The sequence below is a fragment of the Bufo bufo genome, chromosome 1 (assembly GCF_905171765.1).
Source record: "Bufo bufo chromosome 1, aBufBuf1.1, whole genome shotgun sequence".
In the NCBI taxonomy this organism is placed as follows: domain Eukaryota; kingdom Metazoa; phylum Chordata; class Amphibia; order Anura; family Bufonidae; genus Bufo; species Bufo bufo.
This window is the reverse complement of record NC_053389.1, coordinates 738,219,731-738,241,620: the sequence shown is the minus strand read 5'-3', so window position 1 is coordinate 738,241,620 and position 21,890 is coordinate 738,219,731. Positions and strand designations below refer to the sequence as shown.

Below are 21,890 nucleotides of genomic sequence, written 5' to 3'. Positions count from 1 at the left end.
ACTGGGCTCAGTGCTAGGCGGAAGCCTCTGCCTAGCATGCCCATGAGAAGCCCAGTACATCACCGGTAGTGAAGAAAAAGCCCTTGTCCTGCAGGGCCAGGGGAAGCATCAGGTCTAGGATTGCTCTGAGGCTCCACTGATACAGGCTAGATGTGTGAAGGGGACAGCAGGGTACACCATCTGAACATTTTTTTGTGTGTGAAGGGGAGCTTATGTCCAGGTTCAGGCAATCTGTCGATATTCACCCCCATTTCCCCTCTATGTGCCACAAGCCGGCTGTAGAATGCATAGAGAGGACTTCTCCTGGAGTCCTCTCTGTTATGTGCGCATGCACAGGAGTCCTCTCAATGCATTCCATGGATGGTTTGTGTGCGGATAGCTGGGGAATGGGAGTGAGTATCAATATAGAAATTACTGATCTGGAGTCAACAGCAGATGTTCTTTACAGATATTACTGTACTTATTAGGGCCTGCCCAAGGTGACTGATTCTCTATAAAGAGGTTGTCTCTTACAACTCACCACTTTTTTACAGGATGGGTAATAAATATCTGATTGATGGGGTTTCGACTGCTGGGACCCCTAATGATTACAAGAGTCCCTGAGTCCCCAAAATTAATGGAGCGATGGTCACACATGCATCCAATCCATTCATCTCTATGGAACCACTCAAAGGGGTTGTCCGGGTTCAGAGCTGAACCCGGACATACCCTTATTTTCACCCAGGCAGCCCCCCTGAGGCTAGCATCGGAGCATCTCCGCCCGGCAGTGTGTTCGGTGACGTCACCGGCTCTGATGGGCGGGCTTTAGCGCTGCCTTAGCCGTTTTCCTGGCTAGGGCAGTGCTAAAGCCCGCCCATCAGTGCCGGTGACGTCACCGGGCTTCCAGTCAGCCCCAGGGAGAGCCCGGAACGTTACCGGATCTCCAAAAAATGCCTTTGCCCTGTGCGATTTAGCGCAGGGCAAAGGAGACCATCGGAGCATGAACTCATCCGATGCTCAAGTCAGGGGGGCTGCCTGGGTGAAAATGGAGGTATGTCCGGGTTCAGCTCTGAACCCGGACAACCCCTTTGAGAGAAGTAAGTACAGAGTTGGGTTATCTCCAGCAGTCCTAAAGAGATGAATGGAGCAGAGGGGACACATGTCATTGTCGTTCCATTCATTCAGGGGCCTCAGGCATCCCTGTTCTCGTAATCCTAGTGGATAGCTGGTAAATCATCCTGGTTAGACAGCCCCTTTAATGTATTGTTCTCAGGTGATATCAAACTAAATATCAAGATACATGAGTTGGTGCCAGAATAGCTGATTGATGTGGGTGTGTTTTGTTGAACCCCAGCCAATGAAGTAGTGATGGCCTAGTATGAGCAAAGGCCAGGCTAGGGCAAGAGTTACAATACCACACACAGCCCGTGGACAAGTGTGGCGCTGTTGTTTGGAAGAAAGCAGCCTTGCTTTTCTTTCCTAACCTCTTTATTAGGGCTCATGCACACGACCGTATGTATTTTGCGGTCTGCAAAAAACGGATCCGCAAAAAATATGGATGACGTCCGTGTACATTCCATATTTTGCGGAACAGAACAGCTGGCCTCTAATAGAACAGTCCTATCCTTGTCCGTAATGCGGACAATAATAGGACATGTTCTATTTTTTTGCATAACGGAAATACGGATATACAGAAACAGAATGCACACGGAGTAACTTCCTTTTTTTTGTGGACCCATTGAAGTGAATGGTTCCGCATACGGTCTGCCAAAAAAAAAACGGACACGGAAAGATAATACGTTTGTGTGCATGAGCCCTAATTTGGATGTTTGAAGGTCAGTTTGGTAGTGGAATTTCGATACCTTGATATGAATCAAAGCCCAAAGCCCTTTGTGGATCTGCACTGTTGTTCTAGGAGAGAAAAATGCATGTTGTTTTTTCTTCCTAGAAATGGGAAACGATTTCTACTCAAAATGCAGCAATTGCAGTAAAACCTCCTAAAAACACATTTTTCATGTAGAGCTTTCTGCGGCACCATACCCACTGCATGCCAATGTCCTATCAAGCACTGCAAAATGATATCTTCCAAGATGGGTTTGTTATCGGTGGAGCCTCCAAGATATAAAAAATATATATATATTTCAAGAAATTCACGTAATATCACTTACGACTTAAAACTCAAACAGGTAATAGATAGCTCATGAAGAAAGTCCATACATCAGCATGGAGCATGAACGGGAGCAGCAAGTCCTCCTGGGAAGGAAATGGCTGCACCCGCATCCTGTGGGACTCTGGCTTGGCCTGAGATTTGCCGCTAGCATCTGGTCTTACAGTGAAGAATATCCTCATGTAGAACCACATCTCTCCGTTTTAAGTGTTCATTTTTTCCATTAAAAATCAATGTGATCGTTCCCCGCAGCGGAGACTTTCAGATTGTCATGAGGAGCCGGCAGATTGGTATTCGCACAGCTGCGTGGGAAGATCACATAGGCGTGAATCGAAAATAACTCGAGTGAGTCACATTGGAGGGCGATTTACATGTAACCCTCTCCTATAGCCGGTGACACACATGGGGCGATCCGCAAGAGAGAATGGAGGAGCGAATAGGATAAGGTAATGCAGATCCTCCTGAGCCACCGAGCTCCTACCGGAACCCAAAAAATAAAAACATTTATAAAAGCATAAAAATAAAAAATAAATCACACAAAAACATTATTACAAAAAGTGAGTTTTTGTAAGATTTAACCCCGGGAGGTGCCCTGTAGCCAGCACTAAGAACTAACACTGCATCTGAGGCTCCTTAATCCATTAGCTCAGGCAGATGCGTGACTCCTGTGACATCGCATTGGGGTAATGCATGCAGCCATTGCTTCTGTACACATCTCACCCGATCAATAGAGAATTTGCATGTCATGTGTGTGGTCAAATGGCTGACCTAGCATGTGCTGTAACGTAGGATGGACTAGATTAACCTTGCTTGTCCTCCATATCAGAGGCCCGTCCGGCAGCATCCATCCGTACCACATTCTGTATGGGTGTGGACTACTGCCCTCCGACTGGATGGTGCGGCAGATACAAGATTCCTGGCTACTGACGTGTGACTGAATAAATGATTAATGTATTACGAACAAGAATAATAATAATCGTCGTATGAAGCTCAGATTTTTTTCTTGAACCCTTAGGCCTCATGCACACGACCGTTGTGTGCATCCGCGGCCGTTGTTCCGTTTTTTTCCGCGAACCCATTGACTTTCAATGGGTCCGTGGAAAAATCGGAAAATGCCCCGTTTGGCATCCGCGTCCGTGATCCGTGTTTCCAGTCCGTGAAAAAAATATGACCTGTCCTATTTTTTTCACGGACAACGGTTCACGGACCCATTCAAGTCAATGGGTCTGTGAAAAATCACGGATGCACACAAGATTGTCATCCGTGTCCGTGATCCGTGTCCGTTTTTTCCTATCATTTCAAAGGCAAACTTGACTGATTTTTTTTTCATTTTTCATGTCTGTGGATCCTCCAAAAATCAAGGAAGACCCACGGAAGAAAAAACGGACACGGATCACGGAACAACGGAAACCGTTTTTGCGGACCGCAAAAAAAAACGTCCGTGTGCATGAGGCCTAAAGTTGTACTTTTTTTCTCGGATGGTCGGAGAAGTACAGTTATTCCGTTCTGTTGATAGATACTGGAGTCCCCGTCTCTCAAGTGCTGCTTGACGCCACCAGCTTCCTGACCATCTCAGGTGGTCTCCTTTTCATGGTTAGGATAACATTTCTGCAGCTGTGAAGACCAGATCTCTGTGCAGTTTCTTTCCACCCATTAAAGGGCATCTGTCAGCAGTTTTGTAACCGTGAAACTGGCTGACCTGTTACATGTGCGCTTGGCAGTTGAAGGCATCTGTGTTGGTCCCTCTCCACTTTGATCGACAGGGTCAGGCAGTGTAAATGTGACCACGCCTGCCTAGTCCCGTCAATCAAAGTGCAGAGGGCGCGGCAGCTGCGGAGAGAGCTGAGGCTCTAAGAGTAACGGCGACGCCCCAGTTGCTCCTAGAGGCTCATTTGCATATAATAAAACATCATTTTTCTCACATATGAACATGGGACCAACACAGATGTCTTCAGCTGCCAAGTGCACATGTAACAGGTCAGCCAGTGTCATAGGGACAAACCTGCTGACAGATGCCCTTTAAAGTGGCATGAGATTAACCTAGAATGCGCCTCCTGCGTGGTCTGCCTCTGTGGCACAACACCTAACCTACCTTGAGGTTAATATATGACAGAAGCTACATTCTTACTTTTGATGGGTTTAAAAAGGAACGTGTCATATACGGTAGATATTTTAACTAGTTAAAACCAGATAATGATAAACCTATCCTTTATTTCAGATTGTAGATGATTATGGGGTTGGCCGTCTTGCTTAAGATGCTGTTGACAGCACTCAGAGATATGCTTTACAACAGCCACACTGACTACAGGAATCTGTAGTCTCCAGATGTTCATTGATTTCTAGAGAGAGAGAGAGAGGGCTGTGGGCATGCTCTGTGACCAGTGCAGAGGTCATTGTGCAGGGAGGGGGAATACATAAGTTATAAATGGTGGATCCTCTGTCTTATATATGTCTGTTACCTGTCATTGTAATCCTGTCTTCGATGATAATGAAATGACTGCTGACAAGTGATTTGTACAGAAGTGTCATATTATAATTAGTCACATAAACTGCAACACCAAAAACTCTTAAAAATATGTTTAACATGAAAACTAGTTTTAGACGATATGCTGGAGCTTGATGTCCTTAAAGAGGACCTTTCATCAAGCTAACTCTAGTCTAATTATTATTTTACCTTATAGAACGGCCCCCACTGATGCCATAGCACTTCTTTTTTTTTTCCAGAACCCCCGTTCGTCCGCCCCGTATATTTTGGCGCCTTATATTATAATGAGGCGACTCGGTTATACTAGGTGGAGACTTGTATTTTCCCTGGGAGGGGTTATCTTCTCCCTGGCTGTGAGCGCAACCAGCTCTTAGCCGGGGAGAATGAGCTCAAGTTCTCGCGAACGAATATGCGACAGATATATGCCAAAAAGTGTTGTATATCTATTCATAAATGACCCCCTGGTTTCAAAAAATAGGCCATCACATTCCCTTTAAACGTAGGTTTTTTCATCAACTTTTGAACATCTGCAGACACCTAATCCACGAGATGAGGAAATACTCCGTCTGTATATAGATAACCAGTGCAAGATATTTATGTACAGTATATACACAGTTGTCCAGTATCACCAGTAACTGTATCCTAAGGATACTAAAGGGTTAAAGGGACACAGCTTTGAAATCCATCATTGTGCTGCAACAGGTGACCTCATGCAATACTGCAGGCGAGCAAACTATTGATGTCCAGAAATATGAGCCAAGCAGTGGAACGAGACAGACGGTACGCTAATATTCAATGCCGAGAAGCTAACTGTAGATGGACAGCGACAAACTAACATTTCTGTGTCCTCAGCCGAGAAGTAGAACATTATATTCGGCCTAATATTTGATATATCATCAATTCATTACAAAACATTTCACCAAATTTGGGTTGAAGATTTTTTCTTGGGATGGAAAAAACTGCTGAAAAAAAACAAAACGCCATTGCTTCAGCATGCTGCATCGAAATGCGATAGGCACAAAAAACACACCCCAACTGAAAAAAAGGCCTCTAACAAAAATACGTGTCCTGCATTTCAAAACTCCCATAGACTTCAGGCTAACATATGGAGCTGGTGGTTTTTTTTCTTGCAAAAAGTGCACCAAAGAACGCTAAAGTCAAGGAAAATGGCACAATAAGGACTCATGCACACGTGTGTGGCCGTGGCCGTATTGCAGCCCGATTACGGCGGTTCCGCAATACACGGGGCACCCTGCGGTGCGGAATGGAAGCACGGATCGGATCCCCACGGAAGCACTATGGAGTGCTTCCGTGGTGTTTCTGTCCGTGCCTCCGCACCGCAAAAAAATAGAACTTGTTCTATTTTTTTGCGGTGCGGACGGATCACAAACCCATTCAAGTTGAATGGGTCTCGATCCATCCCGGCTGCCGCACGGACGTTGCCCGTGCATTGGGGACCGCAAATTGCAGTACTCAATACACGGAATGGCTTCACAATGGCCGTGTGCATGATGCCTAAAAGGCGTGAATTCAGGGATATTTCAAGTAGTGGATGATAAATATTCGATGGGTGGGGTCTGACTATAAGGAACCCACTGCTCTTACTTCTGTCGCTCCCATTGAGTTGTATGGAGCGGCATCACACATTGTTGACTTCATACAACTCCTCCGCACCATGGTCTTGCTGGTGGGGAGGGATGGAGGAATAATCACTTATCTAAAAATTTATTATTCTACATAAATGGTTGGAATACATCTTTACATGACCATTGAGTAGTCTACAGTGTAGTCATACCTGGACCTGGAAATGCAGGCTAAGAGCTCATGCACACAACCATATGTATTTTGCGGTCCGCAGAACACAGATCCGCAAAAAAAAAAACAACTGATGACATCTGTGTTGCATCCGTTTTTTTGCGGATCCATTGTAACAACTCTCGTCCTTGTCCACAAGATGCACAAGAAAAGAACATGTTCTATTTTATTTGTGGAACGGACTTGGAATGAACGTTTTTTTCAAGCCCCATTGAAGTGAATGGTTCTGCATACGGACCTGTCAAAAAAAAGGAACGGCATACGGACCTGTCAAAAAAAACGGAACGGAAAAATAATATGTTTGTGTGCATGAGCCCTAACACCCAATATGGCCGCTATCACAGCTTCCACATGGAGCCTTTCTCTGACTACTGCAGGGGCAGGAGTCTGGGACAGCTGACTGTATAGGGGCTAATGGTGGCTATACTGGTTTTCACACAACTTTCCTGATAAAACGATAGAACTAGGAAACAGAATATTCAAAAGGAGGTGACTCAAGCACTTCTATTTAGGGCTCATGCACACGACCATATGCATTTTGCGGTCCGCAAAAAACGGATCCGCAAAAAATATGGATGACATCCATGTGCATTCCGTATTTTGCGGAACAGAACAGCTGGCCCCTAATAGAACAGTCCTATCCTTGTCCATAATGCGGACAATAATAAAACATTTTCTATTTTTTTGCGGAACGGAAATACGGATATACGGAAAGGGAATGCACACGCTTTTTTTGCAGACCCGTTAAAATGAATGGTTCCGCAAGGAAAAAAAAAAAACGTAATGGACACGGAAAGAAATTATGTTCATTTGCATGAGCCCTATAATGCCCAGAGGCCTAGGTTGCAAGTTTATCACCGGCACGCACCAGTCACACCCAGTATATAGTCACATCAACCATTCATGGCAGGTCACACCCTCATCTTGTATCTGAGTCGATTAAGGGTTAACAAGGGCCACTCCATTCATACACATGTGCATGCGCTGGAATGGTTAAACCAGATCTGAGATGACCCCCCCCCCCCCCTTGTTAGAGGAGCAGCAGGTATCTCCATAGCTGAGTACAGCAGTGATCCAGGACCACCTCCTCTCCCGTCCTCCCACGCTGCATTCATTATTGCTTCTGCATTGCCACAAATGGAACATGCCGGACAGCGTACAGCAGATGGGCATGTCTTCCATCATGTGTTTGTATTAATATAACATGCATTATTTTATTATCGGCAGCGCATCCCTCTGCAGCCTGCATGCCCCCGGTGGCTGCTGACAGTACTGCTGCCATAAAAAGAGGCACAGCAGGGTGCTTTATTTCACAGCTACGTTACAGCCATTATTTTTACACTCAGATTTACTTGTCTAGAAAGAAAAAAACACGTACACTCACCCGACACTAAAAGAACATTCAATAATTGCTAGTAAAAGAGACTGAATGGCTAATCGCCTGAATGCCATAGCATGGTCTATTCTACAGACTGGCATCTGATGGAATTGGCCATATGGAGGGTATGCATGCTCACGAGGGGGATCTTAGATTGTAAAACCCACTGAATACAGGGCAGGGGTTATGCCAATCTCTCTACAGCGCTGCAGAATATGTTGGCGCTATAGCAATAATAGGTAATCAATGGACAAGTCATGCATTAATCTACTAATGGGCACAATGGGTTAAAGAGGGGCAGAACACATCTGGTGCTGCACCTTTACAGCATCCGCAGCCTTGTGTTCAATAAGGAGAAGATGGAGACGTACCTTTAATCTCTGCAATGGGAATGTTATCTCCTGCAGGTTGGGAAGCCCATGTTATCTCCTCCTGGTTTCTGGCTATGGAGCAGAAGCCCTGCCCCTCGCTCTGTACAGCTGGCAAACAAAAGGCAGTGACAGTGATCTGTGTGTGCCCTCCCCCTACCACACCCACCCGCCGTGCAGCATCCCTGGGATGCTCTGTGCAACCTCATCACAATAGACCGGAGAATATCCCTGCACAACCAGTGATGCTGTTCAGCAACTGAGGGGTTAACTTTAGAATTCCCCTATTCCCCCAAGAGAGGCGCCTTCAACCTGACAGTGACTGGATTAAATGCATATTATGGAAATGAATTACAATTCTAGTTTCCATAAAGGAAAAATAGAAAACAAATAAGATAGAAGCCATCCCACAGAGCTAGCAAATATTTGCTGAAAGGAATAGACAGACAGCAATTTAGCGGCAATCCTCGTGATGTTCACTATATGCTGCAGGTGAAAATAACCGGGTATCCTCGTGATGTTCACTACATTGCTGCAGGTAAAAATAACCGAGAATCCTCGTGATGTTCACTACATGCTGCAGGTGAAAATAACCGGGAATCCTCGTGATGTTCACTACATTGCTGCAGGTGAAAATTACCGAGAATCCTCGTGATGTTCACTACATGCTGCAGGTGAAAATAACCGGGTATCCTCATGATGTTCACTACATTGCTGCAGGTGAAAATTACCGAGAATCCTCGTGATGTTCACTACATGCTGCATAGAAAATTTACTGGGGACCCTCCTGATGTTCACTACATGCTGCAGGTGAAATTTACCGGGAATCCTCGTGATGTTCACTACATGCTGCAGGTGAAATTTACCGGGAATCCTCGTGATGTTCACTACATGCTGCAGATAAAATTTACTGGGGATCCTCGTGATGTTCACTACATGCTGCAGGTGAAATATACCAGGAAACCTCCTGATGTTCACTACATGCTGCAGGTGAAAATTACCGGGAATCCTCGTGATGTTCACTACTAGTGATGAGCGGGAGGTACCATATTTGATTTCGCGGTATTTCGCAAATATTCGCATGAATATTCGTGTTATATTCGTCGAAATCGAATATTCGCAATTATTCCAATTATCGCGAAATTATTTTTTCGCATATTGCGAAAATTTTTCTTGATAGTATAAGGCAACGTTCCTATGCTAATGACTATGGCTAGGCTAATATGTGTATTTTACGAAATTTCGTAATATTGCTCTAACTTCGTCTCTTAGAATATTACGAATATTCTAAAAGACGAAGTTAGAGCAATATTAAGAACATTTGCAAAAGTCGAAATTGCGATGCGAGTAATATAACACGAAATAGTCGCATGAAGATTTAAACTTAGCACTGCTATATTCCATATTCTAGCCTAATATGGAATATAGCTGTGCTATTTCGTGTTATATTACTCGCATCGCAATTTCGACTTTTGCAAATGTTCTTAATATTGCTCTAACTTCGTCTTTTAGAATATTCATAATATTCTAAAAGACGAAGTTAGAGCAATATTACGAAATTTCGTAAAATACACATAGATTGTATTTAAGCTAATATACTGCTATAGTAATAATTTTTAATAGTGTACATATTTTACAAAACTTAAGTTCAGAAGAGGCAAAAAAAAATTACAGGAAAAATAGCACTAAATTAGCTAAATTACAATCTATATGTGTATTTTACGAAATTTAGTAATATTGCTCTAACTTCGTCTTTTAGAATATTCGGAATATTCTAAGAGACGAAGTTAGAGCAATATTACGAAATTTCTAAAAGACGAAGTTAGAGCAATATTAAGAACATTTGAAAAAGTCGAAATTGCGATGCGACTAATATAACACGAAATATTCGCATGAAGATTTCAACTTAGCACTGCTATACTCCATATTCTAGCCTAATATGGAATATAGCAGTGCTAACTTAGCACAGCTATATTCCATATTAGGCTAGAATATGGAGTATAGCAGTGCTAAGTTGAAATCTTCATGCGAATATTTCGTGTTATATTACTCGCATCGCAATTGCGACTATTGCGAAATTTCGTAAAATACACATATAGATTAGATTGTAATTTAGCTAATATGGAATATAGCAGTAAGTTGAAAACGCCACTGACTGGAGCAGCCAGGAAGCCAGGAATCCAAAGGACAGGTAAGAACAACTTTAGGGAAGTGGGAAAGAAAAAAATATAATAAAAAAAAAAAGAAAAAAAACGAATATTCGATTTCGCGAATATATAGAACGATATTCTAAATATTCGCGAAATCTCGAAATTGCGATATTCGAGAAAAAAATTCGCAATTCGAATATTCGCGCTCAACACTATTCACTACATGCTGCAGGTGAAATTTACCGGTAATCCTCGTGATGTTCACTACATGCTGCAGGTGAAATTTTCCCACAATCCTCCTGATTTTAACTATATGCTGCAGGTGAAATATACCGGGTATCCTTGTGATGTTCACTACATGCTGCAGGTGAAATATACCAGGAAACCTCCTGATGTTCACTACATTCTGCAAGTGAAATTTAATGGGGATCCTCGTGATGTTCACTACATGCTGCATATAAAATTTACCAGGGATCCTCGTGCTGTTCATTACATGCTGCAAGTGAAATTTACTGGTAATCCTCGTGATGTTCACCACATGCTGCATATAAAATTTACTGGGGACCCTCCTGATGTTCACTACATGTTGCAGGTCAAATTTACTGGGGATCCTTGTGATGTTCACTACATGCTGCAGGTGAAATTTACTGAAGATCCTTGTGATGTTCACTACATGACCCAGGTGAAATATACCAGGGAACGTCATGATGTTCACTACATGCTGCAGGTGAAATTTACCAGGAATCCTCGTAATGTTCACTACATGCTGCAGGTGAAATTTACCGGGGATCCTCCTGATGTTCACTACATGCTACAGGTGAAATTTACCGGGGATCCTCGTGATGTTCACTACATACTGCAGGTGAAATTTACTGGGGATCCTCGTGATGTTCACCACATGCTGCAGGTGAAATTTACCGGAATCCTTGTGATGTTTACTACATGCTTCAGGTGAAATTTACCGGGGATCCTGGTGATGTTCACTACATGCTGCAGGTGAAATTTACTGGGGATCCTCGTGATGTTCACCACATGCTGCAAGTGAAATTTACCAGGGATCCTCGTGATGTTCACTACATGCTGCAGGTGAAATTTACCGGAATCCTTGTGATGTTTACTACATGCTTCAGGTGAAATTTACCGGGGATCCTGGTGATGTTCACTACATGCTGCATATAAAATTTACCGGGGATCCTCGTGATGTTCACTACATGTTGCAGGTGAAATTTACTGGGGATCCTCGTGATGCTCACTACATGCTGCAGGTGAAATTTACCGTTCATCCTCGTGATGTTCACTACAGGCTGTAAGTGAAATTTACTAGGGATCCTCATGATGTTCACTACATTCTGCAAGTGAAATTTACACGGGAACCTCCTGATGTTCACTACATGCTGAAGGTAAAATTTAATGGGGATCCTCGTGATGTTCACTACATGCTGCAGGTGAAATTTACCAGGGATCCTCGTGATGTTCACTACATGCTGCAAGTGAAATATACCGTTAATCCTCGTCATGTTCCCTACATGCTGTATATCAAATTTACTGGGGATCCTCGTGATGTTCACTACATGCTGCAAGTGAAATATACCGTTAATCCTCGTCATGTTCACTACATGCTGTATATCAAATTTAATGGGGATCCTCGTGATGTTCACTACATGCTGCAGGTCAAATTTACCGGTAATCCTCGTGATGTTCACTACATGCTGCAAGTGAAATTTACCGGTAATCCTCGTGATGTTCACTACATGCTGCATATAAAATTTACTGGGGATCCTCGTGATGTTCACTACATGTTGCATGTGAAATTTAGCCGGGATCCTCCTGATGTTAACTATATGCAGCAGGTGAAAATTACTGGGTATCCTCGTAGTGTTCACTACATGCTGCAAGTGAAATTTACCGGTAATCCTCGGGATGTTCACTACATGCTGCATATAAATTTTACTGGGGACCCTCCTGATGTTCACTACATGCTGCAGGTGAAATTTACCAGGGATCCTCGTGATGTTCACTACATGCTGCAGGTGAAATTTACCAGGGAACCTCATGATGTTCACTACATGCTGTAGATGAAATTTTTTCAGGAATCCTCGTCATGTTCACTACATGCTGCAGGTGAAATTTACCGGGGATCCTCGTGATGTTCACTACATGACGCAGGTGAAATATACCGGGTATCCTCGTGTTGCTCACTACATGCTGCAGGTGAAATTTACCGGGTATCCTCGTGATGTTCACTACATGCTGCAAGTGAAATTTACTAGGGATCCTCATAATGTTCACTACATGCTGCAGGTGAAATTTACCGGAATCCTTGTGATGTTCACTATATGCTGTAGGTGAAATTTACCGGGGATCCTTGTGTTGTTCACTACATTGCTGCAGGTGAAAATTACCGGAAATCCTCATGATGTTCACTACATGCTGCAGGGGAAATTTACCAGGGAACCTCATGATGTTCACTACATTCTGCAAGTGAAATTTACTCGGGAACCTCCTGATGTTCACTACATGCTGAAGGTGAAATTTACTGGGGATCCTCGTGATGCTCACTACATGCTGCAGGTGAAATTTACCGGTCATCCTCGTGATGTTCACTACAGGCTGTAAGTGAAATTTACTAGGGATCCTCATGATGTTCACTACATTCTGCAAGTGAAATTTACCCGGGAACCTCCTGATGTTCACTACATGCTGAAGGTAAAATTTAATGGGGATCCTCGTGATGTTCACTACATGCTGCAGGTGAAATTTACCAGGGATCCTCGTGATGTTCACTACATGCTGCAAGTGAAATATACCGTTAATCCTCGTCATGTTCACTACATGCTGCATATCAAATTTACTGGGGATCCTCGTGATCTTCACTACATGCTGCAAGTAAAATTTACCGGTAATCCTCGTGATGTTCACTACATGCTGCAGGTGAAATTTACTGGGGATCCTCGTGATGTTTACTACATGCTGCAAGTGAAATTTACTGGTAATCCTCGTGATGTTCACTACATGCTGCATATAAAATTTACTGGGGACCCTCCTGATGTTCACTACATGCTACAAGTGAAACTTACCAGGGATCCTCGTGATGTTCACTACATGCTGCAGGTGAAATTTACCAGGAATCCTCGTGATGTTCACTGCATGCTGCAGGTGAGATTTACTGGGGATCCTTGTGATGTTCACTACATGACGCAGGTGAAATATACCAGGAATCCTCGTGATGTTCACCACATGCTGCATATAAAATTTACTGGGGACCCTCCTGATGTTCACTACATGCTGCAGGTGAAATTTACTGAAGATCCTCGTGATGTTCACTACATGACCCAGGTGAAATATACCAGGGAACGTCATGATGTTCACTACATGCTGCATATAAAATTTACCGGTAATCCTCGTGATGTTCACTACATGCTGCATATAAAATTTACTGGGGATCCTCGTGATGTTCACTACATGCTGCAGGTGAAATTTACTGGGGATCCTTGTGATGTTCACTACATGCTGCAGGTGAAATTTACCAGGGAACCTCATGATGTTCACTACATTCTGCAAGTGAAATTTACTCGGGAACCTCCTGATGTTCACTACATGCTGAAGGTGAAATTTACTGGGGATCCTCGTGATGCTCACTACATGCTGCAGGTGAAATTTACCGGTCATCCTCGTGATGTTCACTACAGGCTGTAAGTGAAATTTACTAGGGATCCTCATGATGTTCACTACATTCTGCAAGTGAAATTTACCCGGGAACCTCCTGATGTTCACTACATGCTGAAGGTAAAATTTAATGGGGATCCTCGTGATGTTCACTACATGCTGCAGGTGAAATTTACCAGGGATCCTCGTGATGTTCACTACATGCTGCAAGTGAAATATACCGTTAATCCTCGTCATGTTCACTACATGCTGCATATCAAATTTACTGGGGATCCTCGTGATCTTCACTACATGCTGCAAGTAAAATTTACCGGTAATCCTCGTGATGTTCACTACATGCTGCAGGTGAAATTTACTGGGGATCCTCGTGATGTTTACTACATGCTGCAAGTGAAATTTACTGGTAATCCTCGTGATGTTCACTACATGCTGCATATAAAATTTACTGGGGACCCTCCTGATGTTCACTACATGCTACAAGTGAAACTTACCAGGGATCCTCGTGATGTTCACTACATGCTGCAGGTGAAATTTACCAGGAATCCTCGTGATGTTCACTGCATGCTGCAGGTGAGATTTACTGGGGATCCTTGTGATGTTCACTACATGACGCAGGTGAAATATACCAGGAATCCTCGTGATGTTCACCACATGCTGCATATAAAATTTACTGGGGACCCTCCTGATGTTCACTACATGCTGCAGGTGAAATTTACTGAAGATCCTCGTGATGTTCACTACATGACCCAGGTGAAATATACCAGGGAACGTCATGATGTTCACTACATGCTGCATATAAAATTTACCGGTAATCCTCGTGATGTTCACTACATGCTGCATATAAAATTTACTGGGGATCCTCGTGATGTTCACTACATGCTGCAGGTGAAATTTACTGGGGATCCTTGTGATGTTCACTACATGCTGCAGGTGAAATTTACCCGGGATCCTCCTGATGTTCACTACATGTTGCATGTGAAATTTACCTGTGATCCTCCTGATGTTCACTACATGCTGCAGGTGAAATTTACCAGGAATCCTCGTGATGTTCACTGCATGCTGCAGGTGAGATTTACTGGGGATCCTTGTGATGTTCACTACATGACGCAGGTGAAATATACCAGGAATCCTCGTGATGTTCACTACATGCTGCAAGTGAAATTTACCGATAATCCTCGTGATGTTCACTACATGCTGCATATAAAATTTACTGGGAAACCTCGTGATGTTCACTACATGCTGCAAGTGAAATTTACCGGTAATCCTCGTGATGTTCACTACATGCTGCATATAAAATTTACTGGGGATCCTCGTGATGTTCACTACATGCTGCAGGTGAAATTTACTGGGGATCCTTGTGATGTTCACTACATGCTGCAGGTGAAATTTACCCGGGATCCTCCTGATGTTCACTACATGTTGCATGTGAAATTTACCAGGGATCCTCGTGATGTTCACTACATGCTGCAGGTGAAATTTACCAGGGAACCTCATGATGTTCACTACATGCTGTAGATGAAATTTTCCAGGAATCCTCGTGATGTTCACTACATGCTGCAGGTGAAATTTACCGGGGATCCTTGTGATGTTCACTACATGACGCAGGTGAAATATACCGGGTATCCTCGTGTTGCTCACTACATGCTGCAGGTGAAATTTACCGGGTATCCTCGTGATGTTCACTACATGCTGCAAGTGAAATTTACTAGGGATCCTCATGATGTTCACTACATGCTGCAGGTGAAATTTACCGGAATCCTTGTGATGTTCACTATATGCTGTAGGTGAAATTTACCGGGGTCCTTGTGTTGTTCACTACATTGCTGCAGGTGAAAATTACCGGAAATCCTCGTGATGTTCACTACATGCTGCAGGTGAAATTTACCAGGGAACCTCATGATGTTCACTACATTCTGCAAGTGAAATTTACTCGGGAACCTCCTAATATTCACTACATGCTCAAGGTGAAATTTACTGGGGATCCTCGTGATGTTCACTACATACTGCAGGTGAAATTTACTGGGGATCCTCGTGATGTTCACCACATGCTGCAGGTGAAATTTACCAGAATCCTTGTGATGTTTACTACATGCTTCAGGTGAAATTTACCGGGGATCCCGGTGATGTTCACTACATGCTGCAGGTGAAATTTACCGGTCATCCTCGTGATGTTCACTACAGGCTGTAAGTGTGAAATTTACTAGGGATCCTCATGATGTTCACTACATTCTGCAAGTGAAATTTACCCGGGAACCTCCTGATGTTCACTACATGCTGAAGGTAAAATTTAATGGGGATCCTCGTGATGTTCACTACATGCTGCAGGTGAAATTTACCAGGGATCCTCGTGATGTTCACTACATGCTGCAAGTGAAATATACCGTTAATCCTTGTGATGTTCACTACATGCTGCATATCAAATTTACTGGGGATCCTCGTGATCTTCACTACATGCTGCATGTGAAATTTACTGGGGATCCTCGTGATGTTCACTACATGCTGCAAGTGAAATTTACCGGTAATCCTCGTGATGTTCACTACATGCTGCAGGTGAAATTTACTGGGGATCCTCGTGATGTTTACTACATGCTGCAAGTGAAATTTACTGGTAATCCTCGTGATGTTCACTACATGCTGCATATAAAATTTACTGGGGACCCTCCTGATGTTCACTACATGACGCAGGTGAAATTTACCAGGAATCCTCGTGATGTTCACTACATGCTGCAAGTGAAATTTACCGGTAATCCTCGTGATGTTCACTACATGCTGCATATAAAATTTACTGGGGATCCTCGTGATGTTCACTACATGCTGCAAGTGAAATTTACCGGTAATCCTCGTGATGTTCACTACATGCTGCATATAAAATTTACTGGGGATCCTCGTGATGTTCAACTCCATGCTGCAGGTGAAATTTACTGGGGATCCTCGTGATGTTCACTACATGCTGCAGGTTAAATTTACCCGGGATCCTCCTGATGTTCACTACATGTTGCATGTGAAATTTACCGGTAATCCTCGGGATGTTCACTACATGCTGCATATAAAATTTACTGGGGACCCTCCTGATGTTCACTTCATGCTGCAGGTGAAATTTACCGGTAATCCTCGGGATGTTCACTAACATAGTAACATAGTAACATAGTACATAAGGCCGAAAAAAGACATTTGTCCATCCAGTTCGGCCTGTCATCCTACAAGTTGATCCAGAGGAAGGCAAAAAAACCCTGTGAGGTAGAAGCCAATTTTCCTCACTTTAGGGGAATAAAAAATTCCTTCCCGACTCCAATCAGGCAATCAGAATAACTCCCTGGATCAACGACCCCTCTCTAGTAGCTATAGCCTGTAATATTATTACACTCCAGAAATACATCCAGGCCCCTCTTGAATTCCTTTATTGTACTCACCATCACCACCTCCTCAGGCAGAGAGTTCCATAGTCTCACTGCTCTTACCGTAAAGAACCCTTTTCTATGTTTGTGTACAAACCTTCTTTCCTCCAAACGCAGAGGATGTCCCCTCGTCACAGTCACAGTCCTGGGGATAAATAGATGATGGGATAGATCTCTGTACTGCCCCCTGATACATTTATACATAGTAATTAGATCTCCCCTCAGTCGTCTTTTTTCTAACGTGAATAACCCTAATTTTGATAATCTTTCAGGGTACTGTAGTTGCCCCATTCCAGTTATTACTTTAGTTGCCCTCCTCTGGACCCTCTCCAGCTCTGCTATGTCTGCCTTGTTTACAGGAGCCCAGAACTGTACACAGTACTCCATGTGTGGTCTGACCAGTGATTTGTAAAGTAGTAGGAATATGTTCTCATCACGGGCATCTATGCCCCTTTTGATGCAACCCATTATCTTATTGGCCTTGGCAGCCGCTGCCTGACACTGTTTTTTGCAGCTTAGTTTGCTGTTTATTAAAATTCCTAGATCCTTTTCCATGTCAGTGTTACCGAGTGTTTTACCATTTAGTATGTACGGGTGACTTGCATTATTCCTTCCCATGTGCATAACTTTACATTTCTCAGTGTTAAACCTCATCTGCCACTTATCTGCCCAAGCCTCCAATCTATCCAGATCCCTCTGTAGTAGTATACTGTCCTCTTCAGTGTTAATTACTTTACACAGTTTAGTGTCATCTGCGAAAATTGATATTTTACTATGCAAGCCTTCTACAAGATCATTAATAAATATATTGAAGAGAATAGGGCCCAATACTGACCCCTGAGGTACTCCACTAGTGACAGTGACCCAATCTGAGTATGTACCGTTAATAATCACCCTCTGTTTTCTATCATTGAGCCAGTTACTTACCCACTTACAGACGTTTTCTCCGAGTCCGAGCATTCTCATTTTATATACTAACCTTTTATGAGGTACAGTGTCAAATGCTTTGGAGAAGTCCAGATACACGACATCCATTGATTCGCCGCTGTCAAGTCTAGTACTTACCTCCTCATAGAAACTGATTAAATTAGTTTGACATGACCGATCCCTCACGAAGCCATGCTGATATGGCGTTATTTGCTTATTTCCCATAAGATGCTCTAACATAGCATCTCTCAGAAAACCTTCAAACAGTTTACCCACAACAGATGTTAAACTTACCGGCCTATAGTTTCCAGGCTCTGTTTTTGGACCCTTTTTGAATATTGGCACCACATTTGCCATGCGCCAATCCTGTGGGACATTCCCTGTCAGTACAGAGTCCGCAAATATCAGAAATAAGGGTCTGGCTATGACATTACTTAATTCCCTTAGGATACGGGGGTGTATGCCATCCGGTCCTGGCGATTTGTCTATTTTGATTTTTTTAAGTCGCTGTTGTACTTCTTCCTGGGTCAGACAGGACACTTTTAATGGCGAATTTATTTCAGCATTTCATCTGACAGTTTATTTTCCTCAGTGAATACATTGGAGAAAAAAATATTTAACAGCTTTGCTTTCTCCTCGTCGCTCTCTGCGACTCCCCCCTCATTACTCTTTAAAGGGCCAACACCTTCAGATTTATACTTTTTAACATTTATATAATTGAAGAACATTTTAGGGTTAGTTTTACTCTGTTTGGCAATTAATCTCTCGGTCTCTAGTTTGGCCGCTTTTACATGCTGAAGGTGAAATTTACTGGGGATCCTCGTGATGTTCACTACATGCTGCAGGTGAAATTTACCAGGGATCCTCGTGATGTTCACTACATGCTGCAAGTGAAATTTACCGGTAATCCTCGTGATGTTCACTACATGCTGCAGGTCAAATTTACCGGTAATCCTTGTGATGTTCACTACATGCTGCAAGTGAAATTTACCGGTAATCCTCGTGATGTTCACTACATGCTGCATATAAAATTTACTGGGGATCCTCGTGATGTTCACTACATGCTGCAGGTGAAATTTACCCGGGATCCTCCTGATGTTCACTACATGTTGCATGTGAAATTTAGCCGGGATCCTCCTGATGTTAACTATATGCAGCAGGTGAAAATTACTGGGTATCCTCGTAGTGTTCACTACATGCTGCAAGTGAAATTTACCGGTAATCCTTGGGATGTTCACTACATGCTGCATATAAAATTTACTGGGGACCCTCCTGATGTTCACTACATGCTGCAGGTGAAATTTACCAGGGATCCTCGTGATATTCACTACATGCTGCAGGTGAAATTTACCAGGGAACCTCATGATGTTCACTACATGCTGTAGATGAAATTTTCCAGGAATCCTCATCATGTTCACTACATGCTGCAGGTGAAATTTACCGGGGATCCTTGTGATGTTCACTACATGACGCAGGTGAAATATACCGGGTATCCTCGTGTTGCTCACTACATGCTGCAGGTGAAATTTACCGGGTATCCTCGTGATGTTCACTACATGCTGCAAGTGAAATTTACTAGGGATCCTCATAATGTTCACTACATGCTGCAGGTGAAATTTACCGGAATCCTTGTGATGTTCACTATATGCTGTAGGTGAAATTTACCGGGGATCCTTGTGTTGTTCACTACATTGCTGCAGGTGAAAATTACCGGAAATCCTCGTGATGTTCACTACATGCTGCAGGTGAAATTTACCAGGGAACCTCATGATGTTCACTACATTCTGCAAGTGAAATTTACTCGGGAACCTCCTGATGTTCACTACATGCTGAAGGTGAAATTTACTGGGGATCCTCGTGATGTTCACTACATGCTGCAGGTGAAATTTACCCGGGATCCTCCTGATGTTCACTACATGTTGCATGTGAAATTTAGCCGGGATCCTCCTGATGTTAACTATATGCAGCAGGTGAAAATTACTGGGTATCCTCGTGATGTTCACTACATGTTGCAAGTGAAATTTACCAGGGATCCTAGTGATGTTCACTACATGCTGCAGGTAAAATTTACCAGGAATCCTTGTGATGTTCACTACATGCTGCAGGTGAAATTTACTGGGTATCCTCATGATGTTCACTACATGCTGCAGGTGAAATTTACTGGGTATCCTCGTGATGTTCACTACATGCTGCAGGTGAAATTTACCAGGAATCCTCGTAGTGTTCACTACATGCTGCAGGTGAAATTTACAGGGGATCCTCCTGATGTTCACTACATGCTGCAGGTGAAATTTACTGGGGACCCTCCTGATGTTCACTACATGTTGCAGGTGAAATTTACTGGGGATCCTCGTGATGTTCACTACATGCTGCAGTTGAAATTTACCAGGGATCCTCGTGATGCTCACTACATGCTGCAGGTAAAAATTACCAGGGATCCTCGTGATGTTCACTACATGCTGCAGGTGAAATTTACTGGGGATCCTCGTGATGTTCACTATATGCTGCAGGTGAAATTTACCCAGGATCCTCCTGATGTTCACTATATGCTCCTGTTGAAAATTTCCGGGTATCCTCGTGATGCTTACTACATGCTGCAGATGAAATTTACCGGGGATCCTTGTGATGTTCACTACATGCTGAAGGTGAAATTTACCAGGGAACCTCATGATGTTCACTACATGCTGCAAGTGAAATTTACCCGGGATCCTCCTGATGTTCACTCTAACTTTCCTTGGGTATCCTAGGAGGACATCTTAAGTACAAGCTGATGGCGGTTTGGTTTTAAGTAAGGGGGTATGTAACACCCCAGAGTGGTGTTATCACTCCTGCACCCTACTACTATCTCTAATAGGCTAACCTGTTTGTCATCTTATGTATCTTGTTCCAGGTCATCTCCATATTGTGCATTGATAATCTTGTTATGTAACTGTTTATTACAAGTAATGTGCCTGGTTCACCAGCAGGTGGCAGCAAATGTGGCAGAGCTATAGTTAGAGAGAATGGAACTTACCATTCCATTGACCCAGTCATGCTTCCTGCCGGAAGGGTGGGGCAGAAGTTTCTAGTTAGTTCCAGTCTTCCCTAGACAGGGGAAGGTAGTGCGGCCACATGTCAATGCCTGATGTGCCCACGCCAGCCAGAGCACCCTAAGCTCTGCTGGCCATGGAGGCAGAGGCTTGGAAGCCTCAGGAGCCAGGAGAATAGTTTCTTGGCTGAAACTAAGACTAAAGAGTGGAGTGCAGCATAAAGAAGAAACCAAAGTCACTAAGCTAGTCTGTCAGTACAGCAGAGAGAAAGAGATAAAGCAGAGTTGAATTTGCCTGCCAGTTCATGCTAAAGCTTGCTGGAACCAAGACAAAGCCTGAAAACTGTTTGAAGAAACATTTATTCAAGCAAAGCTGCCATTGAACTTCATCTCAAGGTTTGGACTCAAAGAAAAAAGGGGGTTAGTCAGCACATCCCAATGCGCATGTGCGCGTCGCCACAGCTGAAAACATAAATAAAACACATAGTGCAACAGCACTCTGCAAACCAAATAAAGTACAAAAAAGTATTAC

The 21,890-nt window shown here is 43.3% G+C and overlaps 1 protein-coding gene across 1 annotated transcript; it reads left to right on the top strand.

Moving 5' to 3' along the window:
- Positions 1-8,800: 8,800 nt before the first annotated feature.
- On the top strand, positions 8,801-11,652 carry LOC120987079 (extensin-1-like). Its single transcript, XM_040415718.1, has 5 exons — positions 8,801-8,866; positions 8,913-9,182; positions 10,665-11,249; positions 11,294-11,428; positions 11,473-11,652. The coding sequence occupies exons 1-5, from the start codon at positions 8,801-8,803 to the stop codon at positions 11,650-11,652; spliced, it is 1,236 nt and encodes a 411-aa protein (XP_040271652.1).
- The last annotated feature ends 10,238 nt before the right edge of the window (positions 11,653-21,890 follow it).

Bases quoted from the DNA above. Each gene is read 5' to 3' on its own strand.
- LOC120987079 (XM_040415718.1), top strand. From the start codon at position 8,801: ATGTTCACTACATTGCTGCAGGTGAAAATTACCGAGAATCCTCGTGAT. The intron at 11,250-11,293 runs GTGAAATTTACC...TACATGCTTCAG, and splicing joins ATGTTCACCACATGCTGCAG to GTGAAATTTACCGGGGATCC. The intron at 11,429-11,472 runs GTGAAATTTACC...TACATGCTTCAG, and splicing joins ATGTTCACTACATGCTGCAG to GTGAAATTTACCGGGGATCC.